Below are 13424 nucleotides of genomic sequence, written 5' to 3' on the forward strand. Positions count from 1 at the left end.
AGTCAAACCACTTTAATAAACATTAGAGCATCAAACAATACAGAAACGAAACCAGTCTTTAAAGGGGGTTTAGCTAATGCTACAAGTGGATCCATGCAATAGCCTTCACATAAAAACAAATGTGTCGCTAACAGTTAATATAACTTCACCTTTAGCAAATTCTGTTGAACCGTCGACCCTGTAGGACCAAAGATTTCGAGTTGGATCTCAGCCTTGTAAACTTTTAGCAATTAGTTTATTTTTTCAATAAACTGCTTTATTAAATAAGTCTGAACCCATACGTCACACATGCAAATCCTTATCTGTGGATGTTTGTTTGCTTTTAATTGATGAACACAATAAGTTCTGTGCTGCATGGAGGTGTTCGGTTCTAGTCGGATGCTTCTTCTTCATTGCCCTCTGAGACTAAAATATGTTTAACTACATATGATGTAGATGCTCCGGTCTAAATCTGTAGGGCTGATATAAACTCAAGTCATGTCAGATCTCAGGTGTTCCTCCATCTGGGTTCATAGTAGTTCATTGCAGATCCATGTGTGGAAGTGTAAGTCCGATCCTGCAGAGATCAGTGTGACATACCCACTGCATTACTGCATGATGAGTGTTCGGTGTCGACATGTCGTTTACATCCCTCATCACGCCCATGATCATCTGGATGAACATTCACTCCAGCCCGGGTCATCATGGGGTCACAGCTGATCCCACTAACGCTGTGCACCAACCAATAAATGGACAATAACTAGGGCTGGGTAACGTATCGAACACCTGACTCGAGTAAAAAACAGCATGTTATGTAGTTCTGATTAAAATCCGGAACATCTCAGTGTTTTCCTGAGTCCTACTGAGGTCTGATACCCAGCCCTAATTATGACACATGATATTTTATGCCAATGTTTGTTATATGACCCTGAGATTGTCCCAGTGATTTAGGCCGAACCTTTAGACTCGACTAAGGACGCGACAGCTTTATCCAGAATTTGTGAGTGACTTCATCCTTTAGCTTCAGTTGTTGGAATGAGCAGGATATTGTGCATGTTGAACAGTTTTAGTCAGAGCAGACGACAGCTTTGGACATGACAGTTAGTTCATAGGCTGCATGTAACCGTAGCAACACCAGCTGTTTGTTGGAGACAGGAAACTGCAGATACTGATCAGACAGGACAGAAAGGAACTGCACTCGCTGACGTTTGTACCTTTGTGCTTCAGAGAATGTAGGCCGGTTAGTCACCCCCGCCAAAAAACTGGAGGACACCATCCGTCTGGCGGAGCTGGTCATCGAGGTCCTTCAGCAGAACGAGGAGCATCACGCCGAGGTCAGTCCTGGTCTGAAGGTCCCATCTGTATCCTACAGGTTTTTAACCCTCCGGTATCCCACCCATAGAGGTCCTTCCTAACACCAACAGCACGTTATCTGCGCAACACCGTAGTAATGTCAGAATGTTTTTCATACAGTTTTTTATTTTTTTTTATTTTTTTATTTATCTTTTTATGAGCAATGTAACAGAGTATACAAAGGATCATAAATACAATGCATTCATTATACATTGCCTTTTTATATCATTTTTCCCCATTTCCAATCCAACCCCAAGGCCCTCCGAGAAGGGGCAACAGCAGAAACAAGAACATCACAACAGTCTCTGAGCAGTAGAAAATCAAATAAGTACAAGCAGTATCAAATCTGTGGTGTACAAGAATATTAATTGAGCTAATGGAAATAAAAGAAAAAAAAAAAAATCATAGCTTGTAGATACCTGTGTTTACTTTTAAATATTAGACATTACCTACGTAGATGTATCAAATGTGACAATAATTAGTAGACAGAACAAATTACAACAAAAAAAAACAACAATACCTAAACAATAATAAAACAGAGTAGGGTGGAGGTGTGAGAGATCAATCTGAAGGCAACGTTTGTAAAGACTGAAAGTAATCTAAAAAAGATTGCCATTTATTAAAGAATTTAGTTGAGGAGCCTTGTAGTGAGAGTCTAATCTTTTCTAATTTAAGAAAAAACATAACATCTCTAAGCCAACATGAAATAGACGGGGGTTTAGGAGACTTCCACAAAAATAAGATACGTCGTCTTGCAAGGAGGGATGTAAAAGCTATTATATCAGACTCTATTTGGTTAAGACAGGAGTCAACAGGGAGCCCAAATATCGCTATAAAAGGGTGAATATTGATATTTTTCCTAAGAATATTAGTCATGATCATAAAGTAATCACCCCAAAATTTCAGTAACTTGGGACAGGAAAAGAACATATGGGTTAAGTTGCAGGGAGATCCTTGACACTTGTCACATTGGTCCACAATATTTGGATAGATTGCAGAGAGTCGAGATTTTGATAAATGGATTCTATGCAACACTTTAAACTGAATAAGTTGTAATCTAGCACATGGTGTGCTGGACCGTATACTAAGGATAGCTTTATCCCATAGCTGGTCTGTGAGGTTTAAGCCTAATTCACCTTCCCAAGAAATTCGAGCTTTAGTCATCAAATCATCATCAAATGAAATTAACTGTGTGTAAATTTTTGATATGAGAGATTTCTCTTTGGGTTTCAAAGTTAGAAGATCGTCCCATGGTTGTTTGGCTGGAAGAGAAGGGAAACCTGTAAAAAGAGTGGAGGCACAGTGTCGTAGTTGGAAATATCGAAACAAATGGTTAGCTGGTAAATTGAAATCTAACATCAGATCAGAATATGTAGAAAAGATACCATCTTTATAGAGGTCTTTGAAACATTTAATGCCTTGGTTCTGCCAAATCATAAAAGTGGAGTCCATAAGTGAAGGGGGGAATAGATGATTTTTAGTTATAGGTATGAAGGTGGAGGTCGACAAAAATTTAAAGTGGCACCTAAACTGAAACCAAATCTTAAAGGTGGAAAGCACCACTGGATTGTTTGTGAACTTTTCATACAGTTTTTAATAACAAAAAAAACCAAAAAAAAACCAAAAACAAAAAAACCCAAAAACAAACAAAACAAAACAAAACACAACAAAAACAAAACAAAACAAAAAAACAAAACAAAACAAAACAAAACAAAAAAAAAAACAAAAAAAAAACAAACAAAAAAAAAAAAAAAAAAAAAAAATATATATATATATATATATATATATATATATATACAGGGTGGGGAAGCAACATTTACAATATTTTGAGGCAGGGATTGAAAGACAGTGTATGACCAATTAGTTTATTGAAAGTCATGACAATTTATTTGCTACAAGAAAATTTACATAATAGAAAATGTTTTTATTCTATGTGTCCTCCTTCTTTCTCAATAACTGCCTTCACACGCTTCCTGAAACTTGTGCAAGTGTTCCTCAAATATTCGGGTGACAACTTCTCCCATTCTTCTTTAATAGTATCTTCCAGACTTTCTCATAATAGTTTTGCTCATAGTCATTCTCTTCTTTACATTATAAACAGTCTTTATGGACACTCCAACTATTGTTTAAATTTCCTTTGGTGTGACAAGTGCATTCAGCAAATCACACACTCTTTGCTCTTTGACGTTTGCTTTCCTGATTACTCATATGGGCAAAAGTTTGTGAAAAGGTATGAATAATAGTGTTAGGTATGATTATGACATCAATATATGTTTGGTTTCAAAACAATTGACGTAGTGCCTGCTGAGAAAAAACAACTAAATGTTCATTTTAAATTTTCCTTCCCCACCCTGTGTGTGTGTGTGTACATATATATATATATATATATATATATATATATATATATATATATATATATATATATATATTTATTTATTTATTTTAACATATTTTTGTATTTCTTCAACTTGAGCCATACACGAAAAAACAAAAAACAAATACTCAATAACTGTCATATTTTTAACCCTTTTTTTCTAACCCATATTTGTAATGTAAACAATCCATATTTTGGATGTAAAAAACACAAAAAGCTTATTTCTTTCAATTTTCTACATAAAAATTGGATTTGCTATTTTTTTTTCCATACTGTCATATGTCAGTGATTGACACCAACATTGGTTAATATACATTAGTATTTTCTGTGCTAGGTCAAATGTTAAATGCTAAATGTGTCAGTGTGCATTTTGTACTCACTTTGTAGAAGGGTGTTAGTGTAGGAATTTAACATGATTTACAATGTGATAATTATAGTGGATGGGTCAGAATTTAAAAAATTGGACAAAAATGAACAACTTTAGAATTCTGACCCAAAACAAATTATGAAAAATAATATGACCATTTATAACATGAAGCGCAAAGTGTGCATAATATGCTCACATGGATACTGGAAGGTTAAGATCAAAACTTCCATTTTCATATCCCTGTATCTCCTACATGAACTTTTGAATTCTGACCTAATACAAATACACACACACACACACACACACACACAGACCACCTGGCCCACCCACTTCATAGTAAGTCTTGATAAAAGCGGTGATAAAATGTATTAATTCTGACCTAAAACAATATGACATTTTATAACATGAAGTGTAAAGTGTACATAATCTGCTCACCTGGGGCCTCATGTATAAAGCGTGCGTACGCACAAAAACCTAGCGTACACCCTTTTCCACGCTCACGTTCAGATGTACAAAGACTGAAATGACCGTGGAAATGTGCGGTCCTCCACGCCAAGTCCATAGCTGGCGTACGCACGTTTCTAGTGCTTTGGAACCATTGGCGACACTTAGAGGTGACACTGAGAAACTGTTAATAATGTGAAAAAGGTCATTCCTCTGATTGATGAGCACATCGGAGATACACAGAAGAACAATGAACACACCGGCACGTCATCCTACTGTCAGAGCAGCACATCCACCAACAGAACCAGAACCAATTAGACCCTGTATCCATCAATGCCAATCCTGCCCGGATGGACATTCAGCAACAGCAAAGAGACAAGGACATAAAATTCATTGGTTGATAAATATAGTGTTCATGTCTGTGAGAACATTTATTAGTCGGTCCAGTCGCTCATTGACTCCGCCGATTGTCCTCACGATGTCCTAATGTGACTCGGGTCAGTACAGACCCATGCCGGTCTGATGGACATCAGCAGTGGGCTGTGGCGGACCGGAGGACCAGCTAACACTGGGGAGTCAACAGGAGCCTCTGTGACAGGAGGATGATACTGGGTCTGACCGTCTTCTGTCTCATTGTTGGAAAATAATAATTTGAGTGATTAAACATGAGTCAAAGTCTTTGATTTCCTATATCCTGACATGATCACGCATGAACCTTTATCCTGTTTGGCTGTGATCAGACTGTTGCATGACCCGTAGAATGAACTAATGTGTGAAATACACAAATACTAAATATATATTTATCTTGGGGGTGATCCGCATCAGCCCTGTAAGGAAAGTGTCACCCAAAATATCGGCGACTCTTTCCTCAAACAGTCTGAGTTCGTCTCTTTTCTCCTTCCGCCTGTTTCGGCCTCCGCTTCGCGTCCACCTTGACGTCATCATCTGATCCTGCAGACAGGGGAATCCCAGAGGGAATCCCACCTGCAGACCCTGTTTATACTGATTTGCATATTTAAATGTGGGCGTGGAGAGGGAGGAGTCAGGTACTCCAACATATGCGCTCAATTCCACGCTGATTGGGATGTATAAAGGAAATGTACTTGGATTCGGGCGTACGCACAGTTTTATACATCTGGATTTTTTTGTGCGTTCGGACTTTTCTGGATTTGGGCTTACGGCAGGTTTCAGTATGAAATCCACGCAAGTCCTTGTACATGAGGCCCCTGGATACTGGAGGGTTAATATTCATGTCATGTCCACACTAACACAGATATTTTTCTAAACTGGACTGATCTCATCATTCTTTCAACATAACCATTTCACAAAATATCACTTTTCTTCTATTTTCTACAAACCGTGGTTTATGTTGATGTTGGACGGAGCGTGTGCAGAAGCTTCAGTCTGTCATGAATTTTATCGAAATAGATTTAACCAACACATCAGATCTACTAATACCATGTAATGTATCTGTGTTGGTTTTCAGGGTTAAATATTTGTACATATTAATTTCTCGTTCTCTTTTCTTCACATACAACAAGAAAATACATTGTAATGTGTTGTAAAGGTTAAAGTCACTATTTAGTTCGACCTCTGACCCCATGACCAGAAGCACAAACAGAAACATCTGGCATGAGTTGAATTAAACCTGGTATAAGTTAATGCAAAAAATGTAAATTTAAAAAACCCTGTTGTTTAATCATTTCTGGATGGTCCTCCCAAAAAACAAACAATAAAAACTCTTCTAGTGACAAAAACCATCACTGACATGGATGAAAAAACAAGTGTAAGTGAAAATATCCAGATTAGTTTGGACATGGCATTAAGTTTTTATTCATGAGCTCTTCATTGCATTTTTTTTTTAATTTACTTTTTTAAAAAAATATATGAATCATGGTTTTTACTTGATTCACATGTTACAAAGGTTTAACTCTAACATCCATTGTTTTCTGGGAAATATTACCTTCTTAAACTATAGTTAGGATTAAACAGTCTGAACCAGAATCAGTTTTCTGTTGGAAGAGCAGTGGAAATGTGTCTTTAACGTGAACATAATGGACATAAAATAAAACACACTGAAGAATTACTGCCATTATATAGTCAGTTTAAGTCCACTTTTCTCATTATTTGGCTTCATTCTTCTATTGTCTGTATTTAACTCTAACATGGGTGACCTTTGACCCATTGGTTGTTAAGTTAACCCTTGAAGACCCAAACATCCACCATCGACCTAAACCATCTACTAATGTAACTGTTTAATACCATTTGATCCACTAATCCTATCAATACATGTAAATAATTGGTGTAAATGCAGTTATTTATCTTTTCATGGTCATCAGATATGACCCACTTGGACGTTCAGAGGCTCCGTAGTTACTGTGGAAACACCATCATCTTCTACAACATTGATTCACCAGTAAAACCCATGGAGTTGGATCAATGACAGTGGATGGAAAAACACGTTTTTTATATATTAAATCAAATGAACAAAAACAAATAATAAAAAAACATACAATATAATAAATAGCATGAAAAAAGAAGCAAGTAATAGAATAAAATGAAGTGAAATAAAGAATAAAATAAGCAACCAAATGAACAAAAATGAATTTAAAAAAACAAAATAATAAGTAACATGAAGAGAATAAGCCACAAACTGAACAAATTTCTTTTTTAAAAAAAAGACAACAAAATGAAAAAAAAAAAAAACGTAAAATAATTAATAAAATTAACAACATGAACAAAGAGAAAGAAAATCTACAAAATACATAAAATGGAGAAAATAAGCAACAAAATGAAGAAAAACAGCCGAAATAATTAATAAAATTAACAAAATGGATGAAAATTTTAAAAACATTGATTCACCAGTAAAACCCATGGAGTTGGATCAATGACAGTCAATGGACACACTTGGTTTATGTTCAGCTAATGATATATTTGACTGGAAAAGTCACTTTTTCTTCAGTTTTCTCTTTTTTGATATAATAACCTTTGAATTTACTCCAAGCTTTAATGAAAAATTTACACGATCAGTGAATTAAATATAGGAAAATAAAAGATTTACACTGAAAAAATGCAAAATACAGAAAATAATATTATAATAAATGTAGATAAATCACTTAATAAAGGTTAAATAGAGTGAAAAAAAAAAATAAATTGTGAACTGACATAAAAGTAGCTCTGGGTCTTTATGGGTTAAATTAAACCATTTAACTCAGGTCCATACCTGTAATTATCTGTCACAATCACAGGTGTGTTAAATATCAGGTGTAAAGCAGTTCTTTTTGACCAGTTTCTTCATGGATTATAAGTGAAAACTGCAGTAAATATAGGTTCTGTTCCAGTTAATGGAATAACACATAAAGCATTAAATGTGGCGTTTACTATTGACTGTACGTTAGAGTTTATTTGGAGTTTCAGATGCCTCAGAAATCCCATTTGGAGGCGTTTGGGCTCATCTTTTTTCCTGTATCTCCAGTAGAGATGTTAAAACCAGAATCTAAATGACCAAACCCCTCTCTGAGCAGAAGATTCGTTTCACCGTCGACGCTGAATTGAAGTTGATTTTTATTCCCCCCGACGGCGCGTCTGCAGGTTTTGTGTACGTTCCCGTTGTTAATGGTAAACAGAACGTCCTGCAGCGGTGACGGCCTGTTCCGTTCAATCATCGTACTGTATCTTCTCTGCTCGGTGGGCAGTCGCTGACACAAAACTACAGGTTTATTCGCATCACGACACCGTAGCGTCTCATCTGGAAAACACAAACTCAGACGAAACAGACAACACAACACAGTTAACGCATGTGGACGGTGACACTAGTGTCGTAGTTTCACCTCTGTGGATCTGAAATGAATCAATCCACATGCAATAGTGTGGACTTTCAGCTTCGATTCAAGGTTTTTAACTTGATTCTCACATTAACCCTCTGTAGACGATTGTGTTTTTTAAAAAATGAGCTATTTACAAAAGCCAACCGTCCTCTTTTATCTGAGATTGGGTTCTTTCTATTGGTCTATAACACATTAAAGTAGAGGTCTGAATTGGCTGAGGGGGAGGGGTGGATGTGGGTGGTGCTTGGAGCAGCAGAGTGCAGTCGGTGAGAGAGACATGGAAGATTTTTATTACTTTCAGCAGCGTTTTAGTGAAGTTTTAGTGATGAATTCTGTAAATAATTGTATATAATAGTGATAGTGCTGTTTTGGAGTGTTCTACTAGTGTGTTTTACCATGTTTTGTCAAGTTTTGCCTTTTTTTCACTGTTTTATCTGTGTTTTTGTGGTTCATATAGTTTATTGATAGTTGTATTTTATCTTTAAATATTCTATAAAATGTCTGTATATTTCTATATGTATGTAAATCTATATGCAGATCTATCCAGGGCATACAGAAATGAGGTGTCTGTATTTAAATCAGATGATGGATGTTATCGGTGAAATGAAGGGCTCTGTCTACAACTACACAGAAAGTGAACACAGACTATCACACAGGATCAAAATGACTAGAACCAAAAATAAGAATAAGAACATGGACACACAATGATCTAGCCAGACTCAAGTGTATAAACAGGGAAAATAGTGGAAAGTTTATTTTTATAAACTCATTAAGTTTCATTATGAACATTTACAGTAGTTTTTCATAATAAATAGGATAAAAATTCAAGTCTTTTCTTTTAATTTTTTTACTATTACACTCTGTTTTAAGCATTTATTACATATAATAAAAATAATTAATGGACAGATAATGAAAGTTAAATTCTTCTGAAAAAATGTGTTAAAGAATTGGCAAAAAAAAAGACATTTTATGACACTTTTATTGCAAATACAACATAAAGAAATCTAGGGTCCTTAAAGGGTTAAATATGTAGGAATTACAACCATTTGTACCCTAGTACGTCCATTTTCAGAGGCTCAGAAGTAACTGAACAAACTCAGATCATTATACATATGATTGGTTTTAATCATTTGTCTGAACACGTGAACGTCACCAGATGCTGAGTTTTCTCATGCAGATGTTTTTCCAGGTGTTTTTAGCTCAGACACCTTCAGCTGGTGTTTGTGGGTCCAAATATTCATGATCATAACTACATGTTCATGGAGACGATTGTACGATTCGTTGGTTGGACCCTGTTACATCCAACTTTTGCAGTATTTCCCCCAAAAATGCAGAGATTAAAGAGTTAATTTGTAATATCTGGAGCTAAACGAGGTTCTTCGTCCACCATCAGGATCAGTTTGGTCCATTTAGGAGAAAGACACAGGAGTTTTATTCATGTTGATTATTTAGTTAATTTTGCTGCTTATTTTGCTCATCTTACTTCTTTTATTTCAGTTTACGAGGGTTTATATTTCTCAGTTTTGTAGCAGTCATGTCCAAACAGCTGCTCTTGTGTGAATGTCCTATTTTGAGTGAATTAACTAAAGGTGTGTAGGTTTTACAAATGAAACAAAAACAGAGCCAATGATAATGCAATATTTGAGTGTAACGCCTTGAATTAAAGCTCAAAGTCCACACTTCAACCCTGTCCTGAAGCAAAGTTTGTGTCCAAATACTTGTGGACCTGAGTGTCCATTTCTGCTGCTCTTAGTGTTGTTTTGTTACATGATGGTTTCACAATGTTCTCACTTCCTGTTCAGGCCAAATCCACATTGACGTATTCCTTCTCTGCTTTTTATTTCAATGGTTTATGTGGTTTTCGGGGGAATGTTTGAACAGGGAAAAGAGGTATGTGATTGTTTAAGTGATGTTAGTCCCATCTCCTTCCCCTTCCTAACCTACTGTAAGTCCCGTGCATGTCCTGAAACAAACCACTGTTGTTTTATAGGATCATTGTTGCTTCCTGATCCCAACCACAAATGTTCCATCCATGTGTGTAAATGTGGCCACTTCCTGTCACTGGCATTTCAGACTCGTTTTCTGGAATTTAAATAAAGTATTATCTTGAGTTTTAGAGAAGTTTCACCTGTTTTTTTTTTTTTTTGTTGTTAAATTAGTTCATCCTTTTATTTATTTTGTAAAGATTTATACCTCTAGTGTTTACAGTCAGTTTTCAAAGATGCAGTTTGTACTGTTTCACTCATTTGCATAATTTTAGTTTTAATTAACATATGTCCTAAAATAAAAATAAAACATCCAAAATGTTTCAAAATAAAACTTGCTAGAATATACTTAGGAAGAACTGTAATCATTATGACTGGGAAAAGACATTTCCGTTAGAGTTTAAATGAATTTAACTTTAATGGGTAGGAAAAAAATGGCTTTAACACCTGCCAATTAAATAAAATAGTCCCCTTTTGCTCGTTAAATAGACACTCAGTGAAGCTAATGTGATCTTAACAAATATTTAATAAGAATTAAAGCCAAAGATATTATTATTTTACGTAAATCACAGAAAATTCCCCTGAGATACCAATAACAGGAAGTAGCCATGTTTTTTCACAGATATGTAGAATAAGTAGATTCTGGTTGAGGTCTGGGTGTGACAATCATTAACCCTCCCCTTTTCAACTATGACCCAGAATCCCTTTCAGTTTGTGGTCATCGCTAATCCAGTGCTTGTGACGGTGCTTGTTAGCGTCTAACCTAGCACCCGTTTTGCCGCCATGGTGATGAGGAACAGAGACAAGCACTTCGACGCCATGTTTGACATGTCGAACTCATTTAACGCAGTGAGAAAACAAGGTGACAGTTGTGAAAAGCATCACCCTGTGCCCTGTTTTGTCAGATTTTACCCAAATCATCTATGATTTCTGGTTTACACTGATCAGCCAGAACATTCTCACACTGACAGGTGAAGTTATGATGGTGATGATTATCTCATTACCATGGTTTCTGTCCGTGGGTGGGATCTATTAGACAGTGAGTGAATGTTTACTTCTCGAAGTTGATGCTTTGGAAGAAGAAAAATGTACAGCAGGTACAGGAAGAATCCCTTGTAATGGTGATGGCAGGGTCCGAACATCACCAAAACATCAGATTTTATTGGATGGTCCTGTACCCACAGTGGTCTAAGGAAGGAGAACCAGACCTCAATCCAATCCAGCATCTGGAAGATGTGCTGGACAAACAAGTCCAACCCATGAAGACTACATCTTGTACCTTACAGGACCTAAAGGAGCTGCTGATGACGTACTGGTACCAGATACCACAACATCCCCTCAGAGGACTGTGGAGTCCACGCCTCAGCTCAGACCTGTTTTGGCATCAAAAGGTGGACCTACACACTGTTAGGAAGGTGGTGGTGATGTTATGTTCCTGGTAGAGCTGATCATTTTGGCTGAAAGACCACATGATGACCTTGAGGTACAGTCATAATCCAACGATCTAAATCACTGTTTTTGACTTTTTGTTGTTACCACTCACCTATAACTGTGTAGATCCACCAGCTGTAACCCAAGACCTGGACCCACCAGACCTCTACTGGTGGGCTGTGGTCTCTCTCATCAAGATGTTAGCAGCAGAAGCTTTTTATTTCTATTTATTTTTTTCATTTAACGTTTATTTAATCAGGTAAGACCCACTGAGATTAAGATCTCATTTGCAAGGGTGACCTGGCCAAGAGGTCAGCAACATATGTCACAAAAATAAATACGAGGTAAAATACAGATTTCAAACAATAATTATAATAACCAATAGTTTAGAAGATTGTAAACAGTTAGATTTTTTTTTATTAGTAGTATTTCTTTAATGCAAAAAACTTCCAGAGAAATAAATTTCAATATTTTCAGTTCACTTTGAAGAATATTCCATGCAGATCGCGCAGCAGAACTGAATCCTCTTTTCCTCAGATCAGTCCAAACATGAGGAACAACCAGGTCATAAAGGTCACAGGAATGCAAGACATAATGGCTCTGTATTAGACAGCACAGGTATGAAGGAACCAGACCAAGTAGAGCCTTATAAATCAGAATCATCTGATGGGTTTGGCTCCATATTCTCAAAGGAGGCCAATCAGCTTTGGCAAACAGATCTCAATGATTATTTAGACGAGTGCATCCTGGAACAAACCTCAACACAGTGATAAACAGTATTCAAAGATCGTGGGCCTTTGGTTGAGGCGCCCATATACCCATAAAGAGGCTTTAAGTCCTGGAAGGTCAGTGGGAGGGATTGGACTCTACAGATACTGGTTTGGACTGAGACCTGGTTGTCCTTATTTAGACCACTTTAAGTAGGTTTGGAAGGTCCTTCAGACCTGCCTTAAACACATGATCTTCTTCAACATCTTTGTGGGCTAAATGTTCACATTCTGTGTAATCGTAGCCATGGTACTGAGATAAGCAGCGTCTTCACCTTTAACCTGTCAGCGTTTTGTTTGATCAGTGAAGTAATAATCTGCTCAGCTGTGTTTCCATGTGTTGTTACTGAGCTCAGTCAATCAGCTTGAGGAAGGTTGTCAAACTTCCTTCTCCTGTACAGAATCCCATCCCTCTCCATTGGATCCTGAATGCAGATAATGGAGTAAATGCGAGGCATGCTCAGCGTGATCACATGATCACCTCCTCCGCATTTCAGTCAAACACATAAACCGCTGCTCAGAGCATTCGAGCACGAGTTGACCACGTTAACCAGCATTAGACTCAACTGGTAAAAAGTGCCTCAGGTTTGGTCGGATCGCACCGTGAACACTAACGGTTAGCATCATTGGAGGATCCATCAGTTTGAATGAAGGTGGATCTGATGCTGGTTACTGCTCATCCCTTTACGAAGCCCCATTGTGTGTCACTAATGTGATCAATGTCACATTTTCAAGACTTTTACACCGATTATTATCACGACAAATGCTGAATTTATCATTCATGCTAACAGTAGTCAGAGCTGCTGAAGCAAAGATGGCAACTGGAGATTTACTATAGTTTGACCATGAATAAATGCAACAACTGAGAAAATGGTTATGGTTGAGATAAAAGCAATC

The 13424-nt window shown here is 36.8% G+C and overlaps 1 protein-coding gene across 1 annotated transcript in view; it reads left to right on the plus strand.

Annotated features, from left to right (window-relative positions):
- The window catches only part of cadpsa (Ca2+-dependent activator protein for secretion a), a 215487-nt gene that overhangs the window by 134877 nt on the left and 67186 nt on the right, over positions 1-13424 (plus strand). The window contains exons 20-21 of the mRNA XM_030133642.1: positions 1207-1313; positions 10226-10234. Of these exons, the coding sequence (XP_029989502.1) occupies positions 1207-1313; positions 10226-10234 (116 nt within the window). The remainder of the gene's footprint in view (positions 1-1206; positions 1314-10225; positions 10235-13424) is intronic.

The sequence above is a fragment of the Sphaeramia orbicularis genome, chromosome 5, assembly GCF_902148855.1.
Source record: "Sphaeramia orbicularis chromosome 5, fSphaOr1.1, whole genome shotgun sequence".
NCBI classification, from domain to species: domain Eukaryota; kingdom Metazoa; phylum Chordata; class Actinopteri; order Kurtiformes; family Apogonidae; genus Sphaeramia; species Sphaeramia orbicularis.